The sequence below is a fragment of the Aphidius gifuensis genome, linkage group LG2 (assembly GCF_014905175.1).
Source record: "Aphidius gifuensis isolate YNYX2018 linkage group LG2, ASM1490517v1, whole genome shotgun sequence".
Taxonomy (NCBI): Eukaryota; Metazoa; Arthropoda; class Insecta; order Hymenoptera; family Braconidae; genus Aphidius; species Aphidius gifuensis.
Genome location: NC_057789.1, coordinates 11,745,621 through 11,766,109, shown reverse-complemented (window position 1 = coordinate 11,766,109; position 20,489 = coordinate 11,745,621). Strand labels below are relative to the sequence as shown.

At 25.4% G+C, this 20,489-nt stretch overlaps 2 protein-coding genes and 1 non-coding gene across 3 annotated transcripts; 1 reads left to right on the top strand and 2 right to left on the bottom strand.

Moving 5' to 3' along the window:
- Positions 1 to 66: 66 nt before the first annotated feature.
- LOC122849138 (ubiquitin-conjugating enzyme E2-24 kDa) lies at positions 67 to 2,309 on the top strand. The gene is made up of 5 exons (XM_044147747.1): positions 67 to 629; positions 843 to 1,004; positions 1,192 to 1,375; positions 1,474 to 1,621; positions 1,708 to 2,309. Exons 2-5 carry the CDS (start codon positions 877 to 879, stop codon positions 1,803 to 1,805), a joined length of 558 nt encoding a protein of 185 aa, XP_044003682.1. The 5' UTR covers positions 67 to 629; positions 843 to 876; the 3' UTR covers positions 1,806 to 2,309.
- Positions 2,310 to 5,598: 3,289 nt separating this feature from the next.
- Positions 5,599 to 10,991, bottom strand: LOC122849125 (CD63 antigen-like). Its single transcript, XM_044147720.1, has 6 exons — positions 10,561 to 10,991; positions 9,746 to 9,934; positions 9,478 to 9,648; positions 7,710 to 7,931; positions 7,177 to 7,238; positions 5,599 to 5,695 (listed from the first exon to the last, which is right to left on the bottom strand). Exons 1-6 carry the CDS (start codon positions 10,621 to 10,623, stop codon positions 5,677 to 5,679), a joined length of 726 nt encoding a protein of 241 aa, XP_044003655.1. The 5' UTR covers positions 10,624 to 10,991; the 3' UTR covers positions 5,599 to 5,676.
- A 3,668-nt stretch (positions 10,992 to 14,659) lies between these two features.
- Trnas-uga lies at positions 14,660 to 14,741 on the bottom strand. Its single transcript has one exon. It is a non-coding gene; the product is annotated as a tRNA-Ser (tRNA).
- Positions 14,742 to 20,489: the final 5,748 nt, after the last annotated feature.

Genomic DNA, 20,489 nt, shown 5'->3' with positions numbered 1-20,489 from the left:
TAAACGTTTTATCCATGTAAACAACTCAAAAACATATGCCCATCCCTGGGCCAATGCCTCGGGTTGACAACGCTGGGGGGAAAACAAGACGGGGACGCCCGGGTGATTCCAGTATTTTTTTTGTACGAAAATAATACACGTTTTGATAATTTCACCCTAAATGAGAAAAACAATTCTCAATGATAATAGTAAACCAAAACAACCTACTTCAATAAACAATTAATTAAATTAATTTGTGGTGTATTTGTTCTTACTTTTAAATATAGAATCCTATAACTTAACTGAAATTTTTATTTATTTATTTTTTTTTCTTCAATTTAACTGTGTGTGTCTGTTGCCTTCATCCCACCATTGTCAAACCATAGAGAAATTCAGTAATCATCATAAAAAAAAATTTAATAAATAATAGTTATACTTAGATCTTTAAATAATAGATGGATAATTTCAAAAATTTGTGATGTTCCGGTATTAATTAAAAGATTATTTGAATGTTAAATAAATATTGAACTAAATTTTCAACTTTTTTTTCGTCAACTGTCGAAAAAAAAAGACTGGATCCGAAATCGACGCCGAGATAAAGACGCTTTTTTATATAAAGGTTTATTTTAAAAAAAAAAAATTGATAAAAGGTAAATTTATATATATAACAATAACTTTTTATCAAGTTTAGTGTTCAATAAGTTATTTTGATTATTTATTTATCAACTATGCTCTAATATTACAAGAGTGTGATAGAGAGAGAGAAGATGGACAAAAAAAATGGAGCCAACTCTGCTCCGCATTAGAAACAATGTTTCATATTTTTTCTAAATTAAAAAAAAACCTAAAACAACTAATTACAGTTTTCAGAAATAAAGGTTAAAACAAAAAAAAAATATGTCTGGTGCTGGGTCTAGTGGTACTGGTCGAGGAAGGGGTTCTTCCTTAGCTGACAATAAACCGGATAACAAAGAAGCTAAACCAAATCCAAAAATGTCAAAAGCACTTGGTACATCTGCTAAAAGGTAATTTAATTATAGCTATAACAATCAATATTTTTCAATTAGAAAATTTAACAAAGAAATAAAGTTTCTAACTCTAAAACAAAAGAAAATTTAGAATTTACGTATCTAAAAACTAACAATTTTGTAAACAATGGTAATTAATTAATATACATCGTCAATAATATTTGGTTTTCATTAATTTCATTAGAATACAGAAGGAACTTGCAGAAATAACTCTTGATCCACCACCAAATTGCAGTGCTGGACCAAAAGGTGATAATTTATATGAATGGGTGTCAACTATTTTGGGACCACCTGGATCAGTTTATGAAGGTGGTGTTTTCTTTTTGGACATACATTTTTCACCAGAGTATCCATTTAAACCACCAAAGGTACAAAAAATAAAAAAAGTCTTTGAATCAAATTAAAAGTAACCTATCGCCAAAAAGAAAAAAAAAATTAATATAATTTTTTTTTGTTCAATAATTAGGTAACATTTCGAACTCGAATTTATCATTGTAATATCAATAGTCAAGGTGTAATATGTTTGGATATTCTCAAGGACAACTGGTCACCAGCATTGACCATATCCAAGGTTCTTTTGTCTATCTGTTCTCTTTTAACAGACTGCAATCCAGGTGAATTTTTTTATAAACAAATTTTTTCATTTATAATTATCATTGAATTAACATATTATTTTTTATTTTTTATTTTGAATATTAAGCTGATCCTTTGGTGGGTAGCATTGCAACGCAGTACCTGCAAAATCGTGAAGAACACGATAGAATTGCTCGACTTTGGACAAAACGTTATGCCACATGAGTATATTTATCAAAAAAATTTAAAATAATAATAATATGAAAAAAAAAAAAACATCAGCCTCATGCCAGTTTTACCCATTGTCCTATCATTTTTTTAAATTATTATTATTGTTATTATCATTTTTTCAATATCATAGAATTAAAAGTCAAATCGACAAAATAATTGAAGGCTTGGCTGAATTTTTTTTTTTTTTTCAGTTAATATTATTAATTAAACTTAATTATTTTAATTTTTCGTAAATCTCCTTGTAATCAAATATTAAAGGACAAAAGATACTTGGGTTTATATATATTTATATTATAAATATATAAATATATTAAGTCCTAAAATTGTGATGTGTCATTATTATTATAATTTTGTTTTTTATGAGAATTTTTCGTGAGTGAGTGTGATAATAAATGTGAACATAATATTTTCATCAAGATTAAATAATTAACTTCTGAATAAAAGAAACATTGAGATGTGGTGTTTTCGAATAATTAAAAATAAACCGTTAGCTTCGTGGCGAGTGAGTGAATATTATTATTACAATAAAAATTTAAATAAGAATTTAATATTTAAGATTCAACGAAATAATTTTTTTTTTCTTTTTTTTTAAATAAAATATGGGAAAAAAAAATAATTTTTAAATACAGTCGATATTTCCGCGTTTATTTGTGATTGTAAATAGATATTTTTCTGTACATTTTTAATTTCAAACTTGTGTTGAATATTTTATAAAAAAGTAATACTACTAAAAGAAGAAGAAACAAAAAAAGGAATAAATAATACCACTGATTGGGATAAAAACATAATTAAATAAATTTCCAATAAATGAATACTCAATTTAAAAAAATATTACTGTTCAGTATAATTGAAGTCTGTAAATCGAGAATATTGAAATAAATAATAATCATACTAGTTTTTAAGATAATTTGTATTAATTTAATTATAAAAATTATAATCAACTTCGCTAATACATAAATCGATTCAACAGAATTACTCAAATCTCTTTTAACAGCTTCAATTAGCCAAACAAAATAAAAAAATGAAAAAACAACTCTAAAATGAACTTTTGAAAGAAAAAAAAATTATATATATAAAATTCAAAAACAATAATTGTATGAGTGAGTATGAACAAATATATTTTTGTTTTTCTTTTTTGTTTAAATTTAAAAAATTAATTTCAATATACTATTTAGTGGTAAATGAAAAACAAAAATTGATTAATAATAATAAAATAAATGTTAGTACGCTAGTTATTGGCATCGACATTATAAAGATGATAATAAAAAAAAAAAAAAATTAAATTGTACAAATAAGTCGTTTCTTTAATCAACACTCAAAAATTAGAAATAAATATTGTTTTTTTTTTTTCTTGTTTATTGATTTATTATTCGTTATTTTATTTTCAAATTCAGAATATCTTTTTGATATTAGAAGATGAAGGAGAATATTTTTTCCTGGGTTGATATCTTCAAAGTGTTACGAAAATACTGATCTGTGCACCTTTATTGGTAAAACAAAAAAAAACTAAAAAAATTTACAGAATTTCTAGAGAATTAATTTTTTTTTATTACTCTATCATAATTTTTGTTTATGTCAAATCTGATTCTCTTCTGATCTAGATTCTTTTTTATATTAATTTATTTTACACTTATGACTGTTTGTCTCTAATTAAACATTTATCATATAATTTGTCCTTTGTCTTTATAGTATATCGAAAACATGCTAGAAAAAATCTGCCGTATAGTTAACCGAAAAAAAGCATCTAATATGATTTACAATATAATGTTTTATTTTTATAAAAAATTTTTTGTAATTTATTGAAAGCTTATTCAAGCATTTTCAAATTATATATTGAATATATAATAATATTATCATTTGAAGTATTCATTTCATAAACTAGAAAATTCCGAATTTTATAAAAATTCATAAGATGTAAGAAATAAAAAATTAGATTCATTTAAACGATAAATAAGTTGAAAACAAAAGTGAGGTCATTTACAATCAATTTATTTTCAAAACTATATAAAAATAAAAATAATCAATCAAAAAATATCATTGAAAAATTGAATGTTTTAAAATCGCGAAAAACACATTTATAAATTTTTCACAACATTTATTTTGAATCAGTGAAAAAATAATCATCTGATTTATAAAAAAAATTAGAAAACACTCTTTTGAGTGTACAATAATGATAAATTATCATTGATAATAATAAAAGAGTAAATAAAAATTTAATTCAATAAATAAAATTTTTTTTTTTTTGAATAAATTATCATTACTACCCTGGTAAAAAAAAACTCTCTGGGCTTTCGCCAGATTCCTCCATATTTTTTCCAGATTTCTAAGCAATTGAGACTTCAGAAGATATTTTTTCCGAATTTTTCCGTATTTTTTTGGAGAAAACTTCTCTATTTACATTTCCTATTATTTCCTCTTATTTCTCGTTAATTTATTCATTTTACTATAATTTTTTTGCGTTGGTTTTTGGAGAAGTCTCAATAACGTAGAAAGAATTGGAGAAATTATTTTCACAAGGGTACTTTAGGTACATTAAAAAACTACAAGTTGAAAAAAAAGAAAAAACAAAGTGTATGGGATAAAAATGAACGAGTTTTCGAGCTTCATTTTTTTTGTAATTAATAAATGAAATATGAAAAAATTCATTTATTTAAGTACTTTTAATGGGATATACCTAAATCAATATTATCATTATAGTGAAACTTATTGTATACAAATAAAACAAGTATTTTTGGTCGATGTGCAAATTCAGTTGAATTTTTTGATGAAGATACAAAGTTTATATATTTATACATTGAGATATTTATTTTATTAAATCATTTTAATATTTGAATGAAATACATTATGCACAATTTTTACCACTTCAACTCCTATTTGCCACAATACAGATAAAATAACATTTTTTTTTTAATACTTTAATTTAAAATTGTTCCACATTGTTGTTTGTTTATCAAAATTATGATATTTTTGTTTCTAAATAGACTCAAGTCAAAATGATAAACATATCAAATAATGACAATTTTAACCAATCTAATATTGGTTATTATTTTTTTTTATTTTCTCCTTTACATACTGCACTTTCACAATTTTGTTTTATATTGTTTTGATTAATTTTTCATTTTTTTTGTTCCAACCTTAATACTGATTATAATAATTTTTCTTTCAGTCTTGAAGTCATTTCAATTTTAAAATCATTTTTTTCCAAATGTAATTTTTCAAATAATCGAAATTTTGGTAAAAAAATATATAAAAGCCCGATCGATAAATCAAGATTATCTGATTTATTATTATTTTGATAATGACAAGGAGCGAAACTTTGGACACGTGCTTTATAATGCTTTTAAAATTTTAATCTTATGTATTTATTTTGATTAATTATTATATTATATAAACATCTATTTAATAAATTATTTTTCAATTACTATAATTTTTTTTTTTTTTTTCTTCTTTGAAGGAACTTAATACAATAATATATTTATATTAGGCACACATAAAAAATAATCATAGACAATATGCTACTATAGTTTGTTTGTTTTTTTTTTTTTTTTTTTTCTCATAAAAAATTAAGTTTCAATGAAATTATAAGATAATAATGATGTAGAACATGAATTTCATTTTTTATTTATCGAAAAGAAACAATTATATTTAATTTTCAAAAACTTTATCCGATATTATTATTTTTTTTTTATAATTTAAAAACTTTCTTGCAAATTTTAAGAAACTAGAAAAAATTAAAATGATACAAAAATTAAATAATTCCACTGGGTTAATATTATTTTTTTTTTTGTTTGGTGTATAATGGAGTCGAATGTAATTTAAAAAAACTTTGATAAAAAAAAAAATTTTATAATGTTTAAATGCCTCCTCAGTGTGCCGTGGTCTCGCTGTAATTGAAACATTTAAAAAATAGTTATTTCATTGTTATCATTCAAATTTAAAAAAATAATTTTATTTGTCAAAAAGGCCTTTGTGCATAACTAATAGATGCATAAAAAACTAAAATTAGAAAAAAACTAAAAATACGTAATAATAAATTAATTACAATAAAGCTCGTATAAATAACACAATATTATAATAATAATAATAGTAATAATAAAATACAAATAAATTAGTTGAAAAAAAAAAACATTAACGAAATTCGCTGATAAATCAACTGACCTTTTGTTGAAATAAATATTTTTCAAATACTCATTATCCAATGGTTATTATCAATATTTGTTTGATTTATCTTTTCAACACTACGTAGAATTTACAGTGAAAAACAATTGTTAATCTATTTTATGTTTATTCAATCATGATAATTATTCTTTCTTTTCATTAAACTAATGCTAATGGACTTTTTTTTTTTCAATTGAATCGTACTTTTATTATTTATTAAATTAATTAATCGTATGTGATTAATAACACTTTTATATTTATTTAAAAAATGGCAAATTATATAGAGCTGACAAATATTTATGATTTTTTCTTTTTTAAATAAACAGACCTACTCTTTCACAGCGCCTTTTTAATTTTGAGTTTCAAGAACTACTTTTTTTTGTATTGAGTGATTATTCATAATCTGAGCTGAACGTTGAACAATATAAACATAAATATATAAATGATAAGTAAAATAATAATAAGAAATATTTAAATATGATAATAGACACTGATATAAATGAATTTTAAGCAACAGTCTTACATCAATTTCTCGTGTTTTTTTCTGTTAAAAAAAAATCATGCTGAAGCTCTAATATGACACATTGATTTATGTAATTAACATTTAATATATTAACAAATTAATATTAAATTATAGAAAGAAAAAAAAAAAAAAAACATTGACACATTTGAATGATGTGGAATAAGCGGAAAAATCTTACATTAAGTGCTGATAGTCTTGATTAATTCAATTGACATATTTTTTATGTTTGACAATTAACATCATCAAATCATTCAACGAATAGCATATTCGTTGTTACAAAGAAAAATAATACATATGTATATATATTTTTAGATTACATTGAAAATGTGGAAAAAAAAAAGAAAAAAAATTACTGAAAATTATTACTTTCAGTTGTGTGTTGTGAATGTGCGACTAGTATTGAAACATCAAAAAATACACAGTTAGAAAAATGGTGATGATGCCATGTGAAATAACATATAATATAATATAAAAATTAAAAAAAAAAAGTTAGCATCAAACAATCGCAATGTGCAAAAAACAAGAAATTATGCGAAAATTTTAATCTTCAACATGAATCGTTTTTTTTTTTTTTCTTTTTTTTTTTTTTTTTTTTTTTGTTATTTTATATTTGTTTTTTTGTTCAAATTAATTGTTTTATTAATTTATTATAAAAAAAAAAAAAAAAAATTTTTTTCAGCTTACACAGTCTCGTATTCACGACGAATTGATCGTGCCAAACAGCAAGCAAAAAATACTCCAACAAGCTGAAAAATAGAATTATTTGATTATTTGAATTGGTTTTTTTTTTCTTCATGAATTATATAAATAATTACATCAAGATATCTCTATTTTTTTGTAGATTGTACTACCAATTATTTATTTGCACATTTATGATAATTAATTGAAATTTATCTATCATATTTTTTTCCTGCTTGAAAAACGCGTTTAATTATTTAGATGAGGAAAAAAGTATTGTTAAAATTAGCAACATTTGAGTTGAGTTAAAACTTATTTCTAAATATTATAATAATAAGTTATAGCAGTTGAAAATTAAAAATATAATTCATTAAGACTGTAGACGTACATATAAACGTCTCTACTCAATTGACAATAATTATTTCAATTATTACCAAGTTAAATTTGGTTTAGAGCCTTTTTTTTTTTTTTTTTTTTAAACTAGTAATTTACAAGAATAAATATACCCCAATGTGTTAAGTTTAGATTTAAAATATTACCTGAATAAATGCCATAACAAGAACGGCAATTCCAATTTTCAAAGCATTGCCCTCAAATTTCGCTTTTAGTTTTGTCATACAACCTTCATTAAAAGCACCCACGGCATTATATTCACATTCTTTAGTTGCTGGAACTTCATGACAGCACGAAAGTGGTAAACGTGGATGTTTATGTGGCTTTGGCCACCAGTCACTTGAGCTATTGATTCCACAACATCCCAACTAAAAATAAAACAACAATATTAATAATAAAAAAAAAAAAAAAAAAGGAAAATAAAAACCACAGCCTTATTTCTCACGATGCAAATTTTAAATAATTGAATAAATCAATGAAAGTGATATTTAAACTGTACAATAAAATTCAACTGTTTTATTTATATTATTATTTTGCAATTATCAATATCAAATTACTTGGTATAATATTATATTTAAAAATGAAAATAATTATGTAATATGATGTAATGGTAAATCGTGATTGAAATTTTAGTAAAAATCACAATAGTAGCCTTGTAATGAACCACGCATCAGAACCGGATACTGTATCAGTGACCCTTATTAATAATTACAACCTTTCACTGTCATAATACGTGATGCAAGCTGCATTTCCCTTCTTTTTTTTTTTATTTTCTAAAGTGTCACTATGACAAAAATAATATTAAATCGTCTGGGTTCATCGACTTTAATTTCTCGTTACTTCCTTCGATGCCATATTTAAAATACAAATACATCACTCAATGCATAGTATTATAACTTATAAATAAAAATGGATAAATCTAATGACAAATAAATATATTATTGAAAAATAAAATAAATAAATAATTTTCCCAGAAATTATTAAAGGGGTTTTATTACGATTTGTCATGCAATAATCGTTATAAACACGCAATGCATATATTTTTCCTTTTCATATGTATGAAAAATAATGAATAAAAAAAAAATTCAAACAAATTACACGTTAAAAAAAAATTGTCTAGACATTTTTTTTATCTTAAATTTCAAATATGTTTATCAAACTTTTTTTTTTATATGATTAGAACAATGATAAGATTCATTAATTAAAATAATCTTTTAGTAAAATGAATTGAAAGAATTTTTCAATTATAAAAATCATGAATTTAATTGTTCTAAATTTTATTAAAATATCAATGTATATTTTAATGATAAAAATGATTAAAAAATATGTGCAGAGCTAGTATATAAACTAGTATATAAACCTGTAGAGAAAAAAAATATATATAAATTTAGAAACGGGTTGGTTGTGTATTGAAGAGAAACTTTAGCATGTCCACGTCGACGTACTATTATTCATAAAAATGACTGACAGACCTTGCTCATATAGCAAATCAATAATTTCAACCCTCTTTACTTTATCTATATTCCTCATTTTCCTCCATCTGTGTGTGTGTGTGTGTGTGTGTGTCTTTCACTCCCCGTAAACATTCAATTATTTTATTTTCTACTCAACACACAGGTAGAATGATTTTTTTTTTTTTTTTTTATGAATTATTATTGTCTGATGAGTTGAGGGATTGTACACGTATACCCTACTTTACACAATGGTCAATAAAATTTAATTCTTTTTTTTTTTCAGTTATTTATAAATCATTCTTATTAACGTAACTATTGCAATGTATTTTTTTTAGTCGATAAACTTGAGTGATTTTTACAAGTTTAATATTTCTATTTTTTTTTTTTTTTACTTTAAATGAGATTTAGTATTCAATTTGGATTATTATTATTTTTTTAAAATAAATATTAATATACATACATCGTGTTGCATGACGTCCCATGAATTTTTAACATCATCATTGGTTTCATATTCGTGTAGAGTATTATTCATACGTTGTTGTAACATTGTTCCAATATTACGACGCATCATGTAACCAGAAATACCAGCTCCAACTTCCAAAGCAAGTATGACAAGCAGAAGTACCGAAAACTAGATGATAAAAAAACAAACAAACAAAAATTATTTCCTTTATAAGACAAAAAACAATTATTTCATAATGTAAATGATTGTTTTTTTTTTTACTTACAGTTATTATCATGCAATGATTTTCTTTAACAGCACCACAGCAACCGAAGAATGATACCAGGAAGACAATAATACCAACGACTAGAATTATTATTGGTGCAGCATAAAACCAATTATCAACAAAATTACTGTATCCCTTGTATTGTGCAACTATCCATCCACCGACAGCGATACAAGCAACTCCACAAATCTGATAAAATAAACATATTTTTCAAATAATAAAATTAAATTATAAAAGAAATAAATAGATTTTTTATTTATTAATAATATTAATAAGTTTTGATATTTTTTTATATTATTAAATTGGATAATTGACTCTTGATTTGATGACAAATGAAATAACTTGTCGTGACCTTTCAATTAATGTTTGAAAAAAAAGAACCCCACCCTAGAGTATTATTATTTTTTTTTTTATGATAAATAAAATAAAATAAATAAATCAACAGATTAATATTTTACTTGTTGATTACATTTCCTATATTTATTTCATTACATACAATCGATAATGAAATATCATATCCGAGACAACATCATTTTTTTTCTTGGTTTCTTTTTTTCTTATGATAATTTCTAGTCAGATTTTTTTTTTTTTTCTTATTTCTGTGTATTTATTTTTATTTTCTTTATTTTTTAAACCCTCTTAAGACTGAATTATCGACCTATAGAAACTCACACATATATATATATATACACATAAAGAAAGACACCGTTAACAAAGAAAAAAAAAAAAAAACTAAATTTTTGTTTATGTATGATATCAATTATCTTTGGCGCCTAATTTTTATTTTTTAGGTAAAATTAATAATAAATACTCACAGCAAACGCAAAATTGAATGCAAAAAGTATGTATTTAATACAAGCCATTCCTCCAGACACCATCTTGACTTTTTATTCAAAATTTAATTAAACAATCACTTTATCAGGAAAAAAAAAACAAAAAACAAGAATCACTTTTTTCTAATTGATAAAAAAATTATCAATTTAAACATTTGATGAATATTAAATATTAATTGTTGTGATGTTCGTTTATTTATTAATTGTGTTGTTAAAAACTGATAATTTTCCAGGTAACTGACTTGACTTTCTCTTGAGATGAACCACGTCTATTCACAAGGAAGTAATGCACACAACATGCCCACAAAATTGAAAATACAAGGAAGTACATAAATGTAAGGAACGGAGAATGTACACCCATGTACACTCACTACACTGACGTACACACTGACCAATGGTGTGGTAGGAGAATAAAAAAAACAAAATATTCGAGGGGTGTATTACACTCACACAAATATGCTTGATATATATATATTTTTTTTACTATTGATGCGTGCGCAGCTAAAAAAAAAACTAAAAGTAAAAGAGTGCGTTCCAAAAGTCACTCAGTGCGTAGCGTGCGTAGTTTAAGATTGTAAACATATATAGAAATAAAATAAAGTTAAATGCTACTGTATCAATTTTGAAACATAAAATCGTCTTCATAACAATAGAGACGTCTACCACAACAAAATGACAATAAAAGTTTTCTAAAGTCCACTATCATGAAGATTGAGGACTTTTGGAACGTATCCCAATGTCCCTTCTTTCTTTAACCCCTTCTTTAACTACATAGTCATGCTTGGTCATGCTCAAACTGGCTGGTGCAGGCCGGTGCAAAAACCCAATACAAACTGTTTAAAGAAAAAAAATACACACCTGAAGAAAAAAAAAAAACTGGAACTTTAATTGGCGCTTCAGTCCGGCATAATTTTTCTGGTTTGAAAAAAAAAAATCATTAAAAATCATATAAGTAGTTGAGTATTTTTTTATTAAGAAATATAATATAAAAAATACTATCATTAATTTATAAAAAAAATTTAAATTACAAATTGAATGAAAAATTATTTTTTTTAAACATGAAAATTGGAAAATTTCAATAGATTTATTATGTTGCAACTTCTTTTCGAGGGATTAGTATTTTTTTTTTTTTTTAATGAAACACATAGGTGCATGTGAGCTGGTATGCCTTGATAAGATTGAAGACGTAACGGGTGTACATATTGCATTGAGAAAAATAAAAAGATAACGTCAAGGAGTTATATATAGAATTATTGTTAGTTCAGCACTTCGTCAGGCTTTTGAGTTTTTTCATATTGAATTATTATTTTGTTAATTTACTCAGACATGTATCAACATATGATCATTATTCAAAATTAACTAAATCGTATAATGTTAAATTTTTTAAAAATCTAAAACTTTTTTTTGGTAGAAGGGAATCTTTCTTATTTATTTTTTTTTTTTTTCAATTTAATTCTTTTATTATATCCCTTTAAAAAAAGAAAAAAAAAAAAGAAAATCATTTTTAAATATTTATTTTTTTATTTTTATATTTTTACTGTCCTTGGTAGAAATAATCTCTCCGGATTTTCTCCGGATTTCTCCGGATTTCATCCGGATTTTCTACGTAATTGGGACTTCCGGAGATATTTACGGAGTAATCGCCAGACTATTTCTATAATATCTCCGGATTTTTTCCGGAATTTTGACTTAAAAAAACAAACAAAAAAAATGGAAAAATTAATAAGAAAAAGTAGAAATAAGAGTTTACATACGAAAAATAAAAAAGAAATTTTTTCTGAAAAAATCCGGAGAAAATCGTGAGAAAACCCGAAAAAACTCCGGAATAATATCTCCGGAAGTCTCAATTGCGTAGAAAATTCGGAGAAATCCGGAGAAAGTCGGGAGAAAATCCGGAGAGATCCGGCGAAATCCGTAGAAAACCGGAGACAATCCGGAGAAAATCCGGAGAGATTATTTCTACCAGGGGTATTAATGAAATCGAAATTTGTACATAATTAACAATAACAAAGTTTTGTTAATTTGTTAACTAAAATTTTGAAGTAACCAATTTTTTTTTTCAAATCATTATTGAAATATGAATCCTGCAATCTGCATTTATTGGTTTAGATTAAGCTCACGACTTTCTTAAAAATTAAAATTATTCAACAATATTTATTAATAAATATTAACAGCTGTTCGAGGTGACATGCAATCATTAAGGCGGTATGTAAATCCCAAAGTAGGACGACTCTTTTGGTGCAACGGGGCACTCTGATAATCATAGTTTAAAAAAATAATAAGCGCCCCCTAATGTCTAAAATTTTTATACTTTACTGCTGCGTCTTTAGAAGTATGAGTGTGGGCGGCTCGTACACTGAAATATAATAAAACTGGAAGGTGAACTCCTATGCTCAGCCAATGCACGGAGTGTCGCTAGAGATAGCAATATATTGGATGGCTTTCCCTCTCACTCACGCATGCGCACATTAAATCTTGTACAGTCAACGTCAAAACAAACTAGTACTACACGATATAAAAGTTACATTATATTTCAGTACAGTCTCAACCAACTTTAGTTGACGTGACTGTACCGACAAGGACAAAAGCCCATCCATTGAATCTCTCTCTCGGCGACGCTAAGTTCGGCTTCCAGTTTTATTATATTTCAGTGGGCTCGTATTTACACACACTAATCTACTTCAGCAGATTTTCAATGCTTCACCCGGTACTTTTTGACCCTAAATTTTCGTCTAAAATAATTAATAACTTTCAAAATCCGTGGTAGAAATCTTCGATTTTTTTTTTATTATCTTCGTAATTTAAAGAAGTATAAGCTGTAGTAAAATGAAGGTTTTCTGATACATTCTCATTTATAATTATCTAGTTATGGCTAGGGATAACTATTTTGTGAAATTTAATTTATGCGCAGTATCTTTTTCAATGGTTCCATCAAAGACTCCGTATCGCTTTTGAGTTGTTTTCTTAAATATTACAGATAATGTCGAGAATATTTCTGTAAGAGCGTTTTTTCAATAAAAGAAAAAACGTGCCGATGCTTCCTATACATGTGTAAAAGGTGTTAATTGTTGTCAACTTTGACCCTAATTATCTCACTTAAATCGTGGTAGAAAATTACAAAAAAAATTTGATAAAATAGATCTTTATTTCACTTAAAAAATAAGCCTCTTTTGATCAAAATCTGTGAGAGGGAATTTTTTTTCAATATTTTGACATACCGCCTTAATAAACAATTTTTTATATTTTTTCTCACTCTGCTATTATAAGCCCACGTTTTTTTCTTCAAATATAAAAAAATAATTATTTGTAAAGGATTATTTTTTGGAGGTGTCATGCAATTGTTTATTAACAATTACATGGCACCTCGAAAAAAAATATTATCAAATGATTTGTTTTTATTCTTAGAAGAAAAGTCGTAGGTTAATTTGTATTAATAATAACAGATTTTGTACAAGGACGTCCTTCAATGGAAATAATAAAAAAAATTGTTTGACGAAAATGTTTATTAACAATTGCTTGGCATCTTGGATAATAAATAATGGTGAATAGTTTTTTTATTTATTCTCGAAAAGAAAGTCGTGAGCTCATTTATTGAATCAATAAAAGCAGGATTCGTACTTTAAGATTATTAAAAAAAAAATAGCTGTTTACTCCAGAATTTAAATTTACAATTTGTTATTGTTATTTAGGATCAAATTCTGATTTTAGTGGTACAAATTAGCACTCGCCTTTTTTTCAAAAAAATAGAAAAACAATCGAAAATATTCAATGTAAAAGGCATGCATCTGTATATGATCATTTTTAAGTAATTTTTTTTTTGTTTTGCTCGAGTGAAAATTTACTAAGGATCTTATACCGGTAACACAAATTATTTTGAATCCTTTTTTTTTTTGTATAAAAAATTTCATTAATTGTTTTTTGTCATATCATTGACAGTTGATCAACGAAAACGGCCACTTGCAGCCGTCAACAACACTATAGTCAATATAAATTTTACAATGGTGGATAATAACAAATTCAGTATTAATATTCTATAATAATTATATAATTTGTTGGAAAAAAAAAGCAAAAAAACAAACTTCGCTGTGGACAGGATTTGAACCTGTGCGGGTAGAACCCAATGGATTTCAAGTCCATCTCCTTAACCGCTCGGACACCGCAGCTCTTTTTTTTACCGTTTAACGCATTTAGACAGTTATATAGAGTTTTATTAAATATTTTTCTAAAACTGAAATTATTTATAATTTTAACCATGCACAAAAAAATGTCTACAAATATATCAAAAAATATTCAACCAAAGTTAGAATTATTGAAAAAAAGACAGGTTGAAAAAAAGTCGGAGTAAATTGCAGGTTCGAGAAATGGCGGAGATAAGTTGGAGAAAACTCGGAGAAATATCTCCACTAGAGTAGCAATGAGAAGGGATCACTGATATATACCACTGAAATTTAGTCTATCGTTTGTATTTTTATCAGTATACAAACGCGCGAGCATACACGTTTACGGGAGAGGGGGTAACGATCAAACATATATAGCCTTAACGGCGACTTGCTGTTAAATTAATAACTCAGTAAATAATTGATAAAAATAGCTGAAAATTTGTATAAAACTTCTTGATATACTGCTACACAATATTGTCGCTGACAAGTTACTCAATTCTTGAATTTCTCCGACTCTTTTTTCGTTTGAAGTTGGACAAATTGAATTTTTTCGTCAACATGAAACAATCTTCTATTATAAAAAGAAGAAAAGTAACGGCGGTTCTTTCTTCTGTGATTGGTTGTTTTGTTTCCCTAGATCGATATTCTTTTTTTCTCTCTTTTTATTTTAATTAATAAAATAAATTAATTATTCTGTTTCTTCGTCTGTTTTTTCTAAGTTTTTTTTTTTTGTTAACCAAAAATTATAGTAAAAAATAATAGTAAAAATAATGTTACAGAAATTTAATTCAATTCATTAATATTAAAATAAATTGTAAAAATTAAAAAAAACCCTATTATTATCTCGAAAATTAAACAACTGATGATAGCTATAAATGGAGGCATATGGGCGAATGAGGGCCGGTCTCTGGTATCGTAAAAACTAGAGAGGTCTCTACTGCATATCGAAATCAATCGAAACAAATCGAAATTAATTTTAACGCAGTTTTTTTAAAAATTAAATACTCAGATAAATAGGACCGGAAAATAAGTGATAAATATTATAAAAATAAAAATAAAAAACGAAACTTTTAGTTTATCTAACTATGATCTCAAGTGCCTCGAGACAATTAGTATGAGAAAGAAATATATATGTGTTGATGAGAATATGTGTGAGATGAGATTAACTACTATACTACCGTGCCTTATTATACATCAAATATTTTGTCCCCTTCCGTCTCAAATCTTTTAGAAATTCAATTAAAATATGATAGAGTTGAGTGAGGATGTTGAGGTTTGGTAATGATCCCATAAATCGATGTCAAGCTTTTTTTTTAAAAAAATAATTATATAAAAAGAAAGTTTAAATAAATTTAAATATAATGCATTAACGGACGACCTTTAATCTTTTACCAATTGGAAATTGAAAATTTCCTAAACTCCGGTGGGATGGCACGTTTGGGTACATCATTTTTGGTCCGATACACACAATATGTATAAAATTAAATAATTAAATTCTTAACCTTACAATTATTTATGATAAAAAAGATAATGCTTTTATTGTCAATAAACAGTGTCTCCATCTGTCATTCAGTTTTTACACTCATATGCTTTTGTATAGGGAACATTAGGGAATTATAGTAAAATCACTAAAATTTCGTGCTGCTATCTGCCGCTGAATTTCGACAACTTTTAAAAGAATTACTAAATAACGACTATCGTAATTGTTTAAATCTTTATTAATTAATTAACTAATCAATTAAAAAAGCTCGTACTATCGTCAAAAAATTCATTGAAACATTTTCTACAAGTTACATGGTTAAAAATGCTCAAGAAATGACTCTTTTGTGGTTTATTTCATTGTGTAAAGCACTTACTCAGGTTTTTTTTATAAACAATTGCTGATTATAAGTAAACTAATTGTTGAAAAAATTCCAAGTATAGCCTTGGTTGTAGATTTTGGCATGTATAATCCATTAAAACCAAAAAAAAACATGTAAAATGATTTTTAAAGAAATTGTGTAATTTCTAAAAAAAACAGATATTGGTTTTTGTTGAATAAATAAATGAATTTAACAAATAAAAATAAAAACGACCTTTAAAAATATCAATTTCGTTCCGTACTTTATTCTGTCAAATTTTCGCATCCATGAATTTTGCTTAGTTTTCTTAATATTTCGCTTTGAATATTTTTGGCAAATTTTCTTTTGTAATTTATAGTTTCATTATTCATCTCAACAATTTTATTTTTATCAGAGGCTGTGGCTTTTACTAAAATCTTTCATTTGAGCCTAATATGAACAGTCTATCTTAATTATTATGGAAACTATGAGTGGTCTTCTTAAAAAGTGTACACAAGTGTACAGAAAGCACAATAGGTATGCTTATACAGTGTATAAGCAGCGTCGCGCTTATCTACGACAAGTGCGTTATACTCGCTATCACTGTGCTTATCACCTGCTTATACCCACTCTAATCCCACCTCCGTAAAATCAGATTTTTTCATTGCGGTAATATATATTTAAAGCATAATTGATTACGGTCTTTGCGTTTTTATCAAATCGACCAGATTTCTTCCGTTCAGTTGGTAAAACTTTACAATTACTTCTCTTCTCTTTTTTTAGAGTTTATATTTTGGCTGCACTGCAGTATATGTTATTATTTGTTTGTATGCATGACATAACCTCTAAACTATTTTGACAGCATAAATAAATTGTTTACTATCTACAAAAAGATGTGATATCTCAACAAAAAAAAAAAACAAGTTTTTTTTACAAAAAAAGTGTCAAGTATTCGAAATTGTCACGAATTGTGTGTATATTAATTAAGTATGTGATACCAGAAAGACAAGAAATAGAAATATATTTTTAACGTTGTAATTAAGTCTGAACTATTGAAAAAAAAAAATTTTAAACTATTGACTCCACCTGGTTTTTCCCAAATAAAATTAGGGAGAACGGTACGTATCATATCAACCAAAAGTTTTGTCCCTGAGCTCTATTTTTTGCCTGTACCAAAACCAGTCGCTGACGTGAAAACTTTTGATTTTTTTTACCCACACAATTAAAAAAAAATTCACACCTACACAACAAGAGAGATTTGGCAACGCTTGATCTAAGTAGACACGCGTTTTAGAGACGCAGTCGATAATATACCATCAAATTTATAACACGAATCCAATGCGTAGTTGCCATATTTTTGTTGACAAGAAAAAAAAAATGATAAAATTAGCGTTTTTTTTTTTTTCATTGCTATTTTTTATAAACAATAAGATAGTAACTGACAAAACTAAAACTGTCAATCTGTTCTAAATAATTTCATTTACTTATATTCACAAAAAAACACTATACAAAATAATTCCGGTCTATACTTTTTTTTGCAATAACTACTGTTTTGGAGGGTCATTTTTTCATTACTCCATAAGAGCCCATGTTAAATTTTTTTTTTTATAAACATTATAACTCTTAAACTAAGTCTCTAAGAAACGTAGAAATTTGTTTTAATAGATTCATCATAATTTTAACTATCTAAAAACACAATAAAAAAAGAAGTTTATAATTTCCTTCAATGGGGGCCGTTCTCCCTTGATAGACATATATTTTACATCAGGTGGGGTCAAGTTTAAAATTTTTTTTTTTCAATAGTTCAGACTTAATTACAACGTCAAAAATATATATTTCTTTCTTGTCTTTCTGGTATCACATCTTAATTAATATACACACAATTCGTGACAATTTCGAATACTTGACACTTTTTTTGTAAAAAAAACTTGTTTTTTTTTTTTGTTGAGATTAAATTGACATTGGTATTATTTTATATTTTAAAAATATTTTTATAAAGACAAAAAATGTAAAAAAAATAAAAAACGTTCTTTATCTAATCTATAAAAAATATAATATTATCTATTTTAAATGTTTTTTTAGTTTTTTAAAATAATTTTAAATACAAAAAAATATTTGTCTTATTTAAAATATTTTTTTTATACTTTTAACTTTATTTTCTTACTTTTAAAATGAAAAAAAAAACCCAGGCATTAAAATAAATAAAAAGAGAATCAAAACCCTCCAAAAAAAATAATTAATTAATTTTCTAAAATATTACAAATATTAAAACTAGTAAATAAAAATAATTAAACAATATCAATAAATAATTTTTTCAATAATGCTGTTGGCATCGCTAAATTATTATAAAGCTACTGCCAAATTTTCAAGTTGATTTATCTATTTTTAAAAAAGTTATCTCAAGTTATTATATTGAAAAAAAAGTATTTTTTTCAAAAAAAATAATTTTGTTTTTAATTTTTAACTCGTTATAACTAATAATCATAAAAAAAAATTTATTTAAAGGAAAATATGTATTTTTCATAGAGATGCACACGAGACGAGACCAGTCTCGGCACTTTCTCGTCTCGTCTCGCGAACTTGAGACGAGACCGAGACGAGACTGACAATTTTTGAGGCGAGACGAGACCGAGACGATACTAGCATTAGTCCGAGACTTCTCGCGAGAGTCTCGCCGTATCATCAATGATATCAAATTTGGTTTTCTTAATTTTTTTTTTTTTTTTTGTGGTACTTTTTTAGTATTGAGTTCTTATACATATTGCATCTATATAATAACTATAAACAAACAAAAAAATATATAAAATGAATAAAAATTAAATTGAAATCCAGCTTAATTATAAAAAATAATGGTAAATTATATTTTAATTTAGACGTACGAAATAAATAAAGAACATCTTCATTATATATGTTCAATCAAAGTATAAATAAGTATTTTTTTTTTAATTTAAACTTGATTTATTTATTATTAATTTATATTCGTTTTATATATTTTTTTTGTTTGTTGTTCAGTACAATCGATACGTAATTTTTGAGTTAAAATAAATGCAATATTCATTGTTAATTAATAATTGAAAAAAAACTAATAAAGTACTCATACGTTATAAAAGAATAAAAAAGAAAAAAAAAATATTTTATATGCATATATTACAAGAATGTATATATTTAAAAATGTTGTATTGATAATAAAAAAAAAAAGTTTACTTTTGTTAACTTCATATTTATACAGCCGAGACTCCGATTTTTTTTACTCGAGACGAGACCGAGACGAGACTCTGATTTTTTCAGCCGAGACGATACCGAGACGAGACTGTTGTTTTGGTCATTTTTCGAGACCGAGACGAGACTCGATCAAATCTCGTCTCGTCTCGTCTCGTGTGCATCTCTAAATTTTTTCAATTCTACAAATGATGGTATTTTTTTAAAAAAATTTTTCGTGTTTGATTTTTCACCCAAAGCAAAGTCGTGTTTTCTTGGGCTTCGAGCGTGCGGCCGGTTATTGCATCCGGACCCTCATTCTAGCAATTTTCGAAAGTAATTTGAATACTTTGGTATATATGTATACATATATTATTCTGAAATTACTCCAGATTACTCTGGATTAGTCCGAAGTATTCCGGATTCTGGAAAAATCCGGACTAAGTACGGAAAATTATTTCCACCAGGGATTTAAATAATTATAATAATATAAACTTGTTGTTGTTTTTCTTTTTTTTTCATTCACTTAGAATTTAAATGATACAAACAATAATTCCAATGAATCAAGATAAAAATACTACGAAAATTGATATATGAAAAGAGAATAATTGACATATACAAGAATTTTCAGTTGGTCCAATTTTAGTTCGACATGTAATTTTGGCATTGGACAGTCAACGGGTCTTATGATTCAACCCATTTATGTATACTATTTTAGAATATCTCACATGAC

Excerpts from the sequence above, each read along its gene's own strand:
- LOC122849138 (XM_044147747.1), top strand. The coding sequence starts at position 877 with ATGTCTGGTGCTGGGTCTAGTGGTACTGGTCGAGGAAGGGGTTCTTCC. Across the intron at positions 1,376-1,473 it reads ATCCATTTAAACCACCAAAG|GTAACATTTCGAACTCGAAT; the intron begins GTACAAAAAATA and ends TTCAATAATTAG. Across the intron at positions 1,622-1,707 it reads TTTAACAGACTGCAATCCAG|CTGATCCTTTGGTGGGTAGC; the intron begins GTGAATTTTTTT and ends TTGAATATTAAG.
- LOC122849125 (XM_044147720.1), bottom strand. The coding sequence starts at position 10,623 with ATGGTGTCTGGAGGAATGGCTTGTATTAAATACATACTTTTTGCATTC. Across the intron at positions 9,649-9,745 it reads ATCATTGCATGATAATAACT|TTTTCGGTACTTCTGCTTGT; the intron begins GTAAGTAAAAAA and ends TTTATCATCTAG. Across the intron at positions 7,239-7,709 it reads TTGTTATGGCATTTATTCAG|CTTGTTGGAGTATTTTTTGC; the intron begins GTAATATTTTAA and ends TCTATTTTTCAG.